The sequence below is a fragment of the Aspergillus udagawae genome, assembly GCF_001078395.1.
Source record: "Aspergillus udagawae IFM 46973 DNA, scaffold_6, whole genome shotgun sequence".
NCBI lineage: Eukaryota > Fungi > Ascomycota > Eurotiomycetes > Eurotiales > Aspergillaceae > Aspergillus > Aspergillus udagawae.
Window position 1 is genome coordinate 1,732,075 of NW_025091269.1, and position 8,009 is coordinate 1,740,083.

Genomic DNA, 8,009 nt, shown 5'->3' on the forward strand with positions numbered 1-8,009 from the left:
CAGATCGGGGTACGAATCATACAGAAAAACAATTATGGCCAGATCTAAATGTCTAAAGAACAATCCCATCCCCACTCTATCTAATTCATACACAGACAAAAGAAACGGACAGAAGGTTACACTTTTCTCCACTTCCGTGACCATTGTGTCTGGTCAGTGGATCCTTCGGCGAACTTGGCCTCGAAAGTACGACCTGGTCGACCGTGGCGGACGCATCTTGGTGATGGCGCCTCAACAGGCTGGAGAAAGGAAGCTAAATTGGTAGGTAATCATAGGGCGGGCGTAAGAAAACAGTAGATGTTGTAGACGAAGACGGAGGGTAGCAGCTTTCGCTTCAAATCGTTGACATAAGGGTATGCGGAAGGCACGGAGGGCCAAAAGTGGGCATTTACTCCCGAGAGACGTCACGTCCAAAGATCTTGGCCTTGAACCAGTCGGCAGCGACCAGGACACGGTTGCGTGCTATTGAAGTCGTTAGAAAGGGAAAGGGAAAAGAAACGACACTGTAACTGGTACAATGGAGTAGGCACTTACTGCTGAAGCACATGCTCAGGTAGGCACTGCGCCAGAAGAGGTAGGTGACTGTTCCACCACTTGCGATGTTGCCGCTCAGCCAGCTGATGTCTGCAACCGCACGCTCCTTTCCAATATAAGCCAGACTTCCCTGGTGAGAGTACTGGAAGGGGCCAATCTGCTTGGTTCTCCGCAACTGCTTCTGGCGCTCACGGATCTCGTCGAAAATATTGTTGCGCTCCTCGTCGTTCTTGGCCTGAGCCTGAGCCTCGGAGAGCTTCTTCAACTCCTTTTCGATAGCCTCAGTCTTGGCCATGGTATTGAAAAGGCGAGCGAGGAAAGCACCTTCCTGACTGGCAACCTGGGCAGTGGGGGCATAGTTGGTAACGGCGCAGTCACCGACGGCCCAGACGTTCTCAGCGCCGTTGACAACCAGGTACTCGTTCACCGCCAGACCACGGCGCGAGTTCTTCTGAGCAGGGATCTGATTCATCAAATCCCGGACAACATTACGGACAGCGTTACCAGTGGCCCAAACCAGCAGGCCATAGGGAATAGTCTCCAATTCCTTGGTTCCATCGGGCTTGGTCACCTCGGCCTCGATGTACTTGTCGGTAACGTTCTTGACCATAGTCTTAGTGCGGATGGTAATGGCTTCTTCCTTGAAGGTCGATTCCGTGTAGTCGATCAGTTGCTTGGAAAACATGGGAAGGACGTTGGGCAAAGCCTCGACGAGGGTAACGTGAAAGTTATCCTTGATTTCAGGAATCCACTTTTTCAGGTCTTCGTTGAAGAAGTCCTGGAGCTCACCAGCGAATTCAACACCGGTAGGACCACCACCAACAACGACCATGTGCAAAAGTCGCTTGACTTCCTCATCGGGCTGATCCTTGAACATAGCGGTCTCGACGCAGTCCATGATGCGCTTGCGAATCTTCTGCGCGTCGCCAACTTCCTTCAGGAAGCAGGAGTGCTCCTTGACACCCTTGATACCTGTAATTGGACCATTAACTATGTTTTTCGATCGAATTCTACTGTAAAGCTCGCTACTCACCGAAAGTAGCGTTTTCGGCACCAACACCGACGACGAGCATGTCGAAAGGCACCTCGGTGTGAGAGATGTCACCCTTGATCTCAGAATCGTCACTAATGTAGACAACGCGTTTCTCGTAGTCGATCTTGGTAGCTTCGGCTTCGTAGAACTTCACGTGGGCCTTCTTTTGGCGGAGAATGTTACGAATTGGCTCCATGATCGAGCGGTGCTCGACTTGACCAGTAGTGCAAGAGGGAAGGAGGGGAGTAAAGAGGAAGTAGTTTCGAGGAGAGATGACGACGACATTGTAGTTCTCGGTATCGAGTTTCTTCAGCAGAGAAACTGAACCCCATCCCGTACCTGCAATTGCGATCACCGGGTTAGTGGTTTCACGATGGTTGTCAGATCACGTCCGCGACGCGACCCATCGGCGGCAGACAAGGCAAGGAACCTAACATACCGAGGATGACAAGGGTCTTCTTGGTCGGGTCGGGTTGGATCTGTTCAATGGGGTGGCGCTGTTCGTAGATGCTGTAAACGAGGGCGCCGGTCAGACCGACACCGGAGAGCCAGGTGAGACGCCAGGCCCAACGCAGGAATCTGAAGCGCTTCTTGGGCTTGGGGGCAGGAGCCACATCGGCGTAGGAGCGACGGAAGGTGCGCTGGACAGACTGCTGCGAGGAAGTACCGGATCTCAGAGGGCGTGACAACCGCAGAGCGAGGGCTGGCGATCGCGTCGAAAGCGACCTGCGCGACAGCGACGACAACTGCATGACAGAGGCGGAAGCCATGTTGGAGCGGATCACCATGGAACTTCCAACCATTGAAGGCCTTGATCGCACCTAGGCGAAGGGGGAGGAAGAAGGGGAGAGCAGAGTGAAAACCCACAAAAGGGAATCCAGTCAACAGTGGATGTTGATGATGAATTTCTGATAATCACGAAGAAAGAAAAGGAAAGAAGAGGGACGGAGAAAAAAAGAAAATTAAAATTCAAAAAAATAAAAATGGGCAAATGCCGATCTGAGAGGTGAGAGAGCCTGAGGCGATCAATCTCAGGAATGACAGGATAAGCTGTTAAGCTGTTTTGGGCGAATCGGTGTGTCCTGACGCCTTCAGAACTTCACAAGACTTCACGTTCAAGTCACTCTCTTTTTTGTTCTGGTTCTTGTTTGGGAGCTCCGGTGGAGCTGTTCGACTTCTTTTTGCCGCTCTATCTTTTTTTCCCCCTTCACTTTTCTCTGCTTCTCTTTTCCGCTTTGGAGCTCTCTGGAGACTGGCCGTGGTTAAAAGTGGGTTGATTCCGGGTCCAAACGGGTCAAAGAGAGGAATCTAGAGTTCTGATGGGCCAAAGAAACAAGGCTACTCTGGTTTCTGGGTCTCCCTTCTCACACCGACGCCTTCGAATTGGAGTTGTGAGGAGAAAACTCGCAGAATTTTCTTTTCCTTTGTGAGGAGAAGATAAGCGTCAAGTGCATTACCGTGAGGGGGTAATCGGAGCGCAATATAAGCTGTCTTGAAGGTCACAACAACGACGATGCTCTTGTTTATAATTGTTGAAAAAGTAGTACAATGCTACGATTACGTATATATCAGTACATGCGCGTATAAATAGCAGCACGATGCGATTCTAGAATGGTACTTGGAAAGCTGTTGCTTTATCTCTCCGACTGATATCATATCTACATCTTGCTGCTTCCCAATAGGCTAAATCGGGAAAATTGTTCGCCTACTGCTCAATTCTTACCTCGATAGAGAAAGTAGCCGCTGGCTATGTTCAATAATCAAATATATCAAAGCAATCCCTCAATTTTATGACAACCCGTCCACCATCACAAGGATGACGTCGGGAAACAGAAGTTGACCCTCACCAGCTACTGCGCGCTTATTCACTGCCCTACGGTCCTCCCGGAAAACCTACCGGGATCACCCGCAGTCCATACGAGTCTAGGTAATCAGCCTTGGATCCATGTCTGGCAGTCCTGCACTCCGCTGTCATGCTAGAAATAGGTAGTTGTCTAGCTCTTTGGGTGACCAGCAAAAATGACAGTCCGGGGAAAGCAAGCCCCACTCAATTCTCGTCCCTCCGTTTCTTCCCTCTCGTCTCCATTGAACCCTTGACTGTGAGATCGTCAGATGATAAACAAGTGGTCAAAGCTCCCGTGTCTCGCGGATCAACGGGCTGTCCTTGCTTATTGATTTCTCATCATCGATGCAGTGGCCGGTATCGGGAAGACGGAATCACTGCGTGCCAACTCGTTGTGAGCTACCTTAGTGTCAGTGTCAGCAGAATGGAGGATCACTGCGAGATGCCACGGTCGTTGGGAAGGCGCATATCTATTGAGCTTCTCGTTAGATTTACGGGGGAACAGCGATAGTGACCAGCCGGACCTGGCCGGAAATTCTAATAGAGATCCCAGGTTCGTCCATAGAAATGGCACAGATCCATAGATAAATGCAGCGAATCATTAATCATACGTTCAGCTACCCTGAAAGACAAGAGACTGGCAAGTCGAAACCCAATAGGGCAAGTAGCTTTCGGCCACAGGCATTATTAGATTGCTTCAAGTCACTAAACCATTAGCACTTGACAAGCAGATAGTCAGCGTATAGTTATAGGGCTGTGTTGGGTACAAGGATTCCCAGTCGTAAAATTTCCCGCTCAAGGACGGGCATACGAGGACATTTAGCACTTCAGTCACGGAGACATAGGACTATTGCACGGCTAGGTTTCAAGATCGGATGATTGTATGATTGTCGAATGCCCAGTTCAACGTGGACAGACTCTGTCAAAGAAGGTAACGAACGCCTAATTATGCACGTGCAAGGTTTGGTGGTAACAGTGTAGGATCACAGATCGTCAAAAACAGCAATGGAGATGGAACGCAACACCAGTGTCATGCGTCTCCCAGAAAGCCACCAGAGCTCACGAAATTCCGCCTCAACACCCAATATGGACAATGGTAGTGAGCATTGTAATCCATCTATGATGCTAAACGCCGTGGTAATGCAAGTCGTCAAAAATGTAAAGGTATTGTACAAAATACAGCTTTGGGTAAGAAGCAAAAGGCATCCTGCTCATGTCAATGTTCGTGAAATATCGTCAAGGGCCATGTTCAACTCGAGTAGTTTGGAGTTGATTGGAAATTCGGCTGGATGAAGGGCCCTTGTGGCCATGCTTCGTGATGAAGGTAGGGCAACACGCCTGTTTTACGCTCCGTGGCTGTCTTCCCAAGTGGTTGGTAGTGCATATGGTCAAAGGGAACGCTGCGCTGCTGCTGGAGAGATGTTGACGGGGGTGGAATTAGCAGGGTGTTGACAGCTCGGACAGGTCGGTAAGGCGAGTTCCGGTTTGCCAGAAAGAAAGAAGGTGACAGGTGTGTTTGAGGTGTGTGTACAGAGTAGGCCGACACCGCTGGTGACACTGTGGCCGACGACATGCCGTAGGGACTCGCGTGATATCTTCCAGGATCGGGTAGCGAGATTGGGGTATGGTAGATGCCATTCAAAACGGGCGGCACAGTGGTCACATGTGGGACCGATGGTGCCCAGGTCGTGGACGAACTGTACGTAGTCGGAGGCATAGCGCCACCAGCAGTAGAGGGCTGTTGGGGCGTGGTTGCGGGAATGCTTGGAACCAGTGTGTGTGATGAAACAGGGAGGTTGGGACGTGGCAGGTGGGGAATAAGTCCAGGAATGAAAGCCTGGTGTGATGAAGGAGCAGACGTGGGTGTGACAACCCGTGGCAGGGCGGGGAGGCTTGTCATGGCGGAAGTCGGTGGTAGGGTAGAAACTGGTGGAATAATCTGGGGCACGGCCACTCTCTTTGCGGGATGCTCATCGACTTGTTCGTCCCGAGTCCGTTTGCGAGGGTTGGCGAGCTGAATATCACTACCAAGCTGAGGAAGGGTAGTATAAGTATTGGAGGGTTGGTTCCACGCTACCTGCTGCGGGCGAACAGGATCAGATGCTGGTGGAGATGGTAACTTGGACGGAGTTGACGACGAAACTTGGGATGATGCTCGAAGGCTAGGAGATATGCGCAATACAGGAGTCGTAGGGCTCAAGTCGACCTCATCTGGGATCACAACTGCTCTGTTGAAGAAGTCTGAGAAAACCCCAAGTTTGGTATGCCATTGAGCCCATTCCTCCTCTGATGCATAGAGATTGTACCGCACATTGCTGAGGAACTCAACTTCCATCACGTGGATTTCCTGGACTGGGATACCGGAAACCTCAGCCCACGTCTTGTTTGTATAGGTGTTGTCATCGAGAACTGGAAAACGAGTCAGCTTTCGTTCACAAGCTTTACGGATAGACAAGTACTGACATTTGTTTCCAAGCATGAGGGCAATGGTCATCAACCGAAACTCACTACCTTTCTTTCCCCGCACCGCAGGATTGAACTTCTTCAATCGGTAGATGAACATGAGAGCCAGTAAAATCACATTCTGGCTAACCTGCGTCGTCGATAGAATGTTCGTTACCCACTTCTTGAAGCCCGGGGTAGGAAACGCCTCCGGAACAAGAGAAGGCAGCGTATTCACGCGATTCTCGATGGTCTTCAACTTTGATGTGCTTTCGAACCAGAACAAACAAGTCATCTGCAAGAGGATAAAGTCAGTCGACCGAGACCCAAGAACCGAGCAGTTCTCATGCTTACCTGCGCAGCGAATTCAGACAGGCTTCCCCTGCTGTCGTTGATTGAGGATGGAATTTGCAGGTAAGACGCCGCCGAATTGGTGCTGGCCTTCTTCTGGTTTGCTGGCACGGACACTGGGACATTGTGGGTAGATTGAGGCTGACTCTGCGCTTTGATTGAAGGTATCATTGTGGAAGAAGAGTCGTAGCCGGTGCGAGTATAGGCCGATGCTCTAACATAGGGGGGGAGTGTGATTGCATCATGTTTGACCCCATAGCTGGACGGTGGGAGAGACTTGTAGGCTACCCCGGTCATGTCGTTTGGGGGAGTTGGCAGACCGTCCCTGAAGGGAGCAGTCCAGCGATTCTCAGAGACCTCCGAAGCAGTCTCCGGATATTGTCTGAACGTTGATGCCGAACTGTCCTCGTACGGATGGTATTGCGTAATGGGGGTTATCGGAGCTGAAGCGGAGGGGAAGTACTGCGGAGTGTATATAATCGGAGGCATATGGCACGAGATCGAGAGTGCGGATCGAACAACGGGATTGCGAAAGAAGCTCTGCAGGACACGCTTGTCATGAAAGTCTCATTCCACCTCTATGAATATCTTGTGCTGTTCGACCTTGTTCGAAATCAGAATTCACGATGTCACTGGACGCAACACCAGCTTCAATGAGCAGGAAGATATAGAGATCGGATCGCCGGCTCTCAAGGGGACCCAAAGGACAATTAAAAGAATTGTAGATTTCTATTCGAGTTGGTAGAATCAGAAGTTGCGGAGTACTTTGTAGATAGGAGGACGACAACGGATCTGGTGAATGTTGACCATGCCTTGTCAATGGAATGAAGGCACTGAAGGGGGTTAAGGTAGCTTGAAGAAAGGCCGATCCAGAGCAGGCAAGAAAACACCACAACAAAGGTCTAGAGTAAAACAGTCATAGAAGACTCAGCATGAGAAATGTAAGTGCCAGGAGGAAGTTGCCAGTCAGCCCAAGTTATAGAAAAGGAAATATGTCCAAGGAGATACAGATGTCGACACATGTATAAGGCTAATATGAATGAAAGTCTAAAGGGACAGTGAAGTATAGCGGATTGGAAATTAATGATCAAAAAGTTGAATATTAATGTGTTTTTTAAAAAAGGAAAAAAAAAAAAAAAAAAATCAAGTAATTAGAAAGACTTGATCCTTCTATGGAACCAAGCCGTATAAGAAGAAAATAATCATCATGAAAAAACCGAAATTATTGTAGGTGTAGTAGTGAGGGTGAAAAAAAAAAGGTAATAATTGAAGGATGAGATCAAGACATCATCCCTCATCCAGCTAAATGTCCATATCACGACACCACTACTTACTCCGCTCGAAGAGCCAGGGTCGGTTAGTCCTCGTCCGGAGAAGGTGGTGTCTGCTGTGTCCACAGTCCAAGAGTGTCCATACAGGACAGACAGAGTTTGACCTGGACGCAGGTCCAGAGGGTCGATCCTCCTGCTTTGGACTCGTTTGGGTTAATTCCGGTTTGGTCCTAGTTGATCCAGGTTGATTTGTTTCTGCTTTGTCTTGGGAGGAAGAAAAGTGAAATACCGGTTGATGTCAGAGCCACGGGAAAGCAAGTGGATGCATTACTACTACTATTACTGCTGCTGCTAGTATCTACTACCGAGTAGTGGGATGGTAACCAAACGTCAGCAGCCCTAGACCATAATAGTCTTGAAACCCCCAGGAGGGCAGGATTGGCAAAATTCATACGGAGTACTCCATAGTTACTTCGTATTATATTATTATTAGTCAGGCAAGGCCTGAGAGTGAAAGGAAAGAAAGGAGGGGTTG

General features: G+C 49.5%; 2 protein-coding genes across 2 annotated transcripts; both read right to left on the reverse strand.

Moving 5' to 3' along the window:
- Positions 1 to 388: 388 nt before the first annotated feature.
- On the reverse strand, positions 389 to 2,370 carry Aud_008367 (alternative NADH-dehydrogenase; the record flags this gene model as incomplete). The annotated part of the gene is made up of 4 exons (XM_043293244.1): positions 389 to 462; positions 535 to 1,506; positions 1,568 to 1,906; positions 2,007 to 2,370. The coding sequence occupies 4 exons, from the start codon at positions 2,368 to 2,370 to the stop codon at positions 389 to 391; spliced, it is 1,749 nt and encodes a 582-aa protein (XP_043149179.1).
- A 2,289-nt stretch (positions 2,371 to 4,659) lies between these two features.
- Aud_008368 (putative mucin) lies at positions 4,660 to 6,692 on the reverse strand (the record flags this gene model as incomplete). The annotated part of the gene is made up of 3 exons (XM_043293245.1): positions 4,660 to 5,819; positions 5,874 to 6,147; positions 6,207 to 6,692. 3 exons carry the CDS (start codon positions 6,690 to 6,692, stop codon positions 4,660 to 4,662), a joined length of 1,920 nt encoding a protein of 639 aa, XP_043149180.1.
- Positions 6,693 to 8,009: the final 1,317 nt, after the last annotated feature.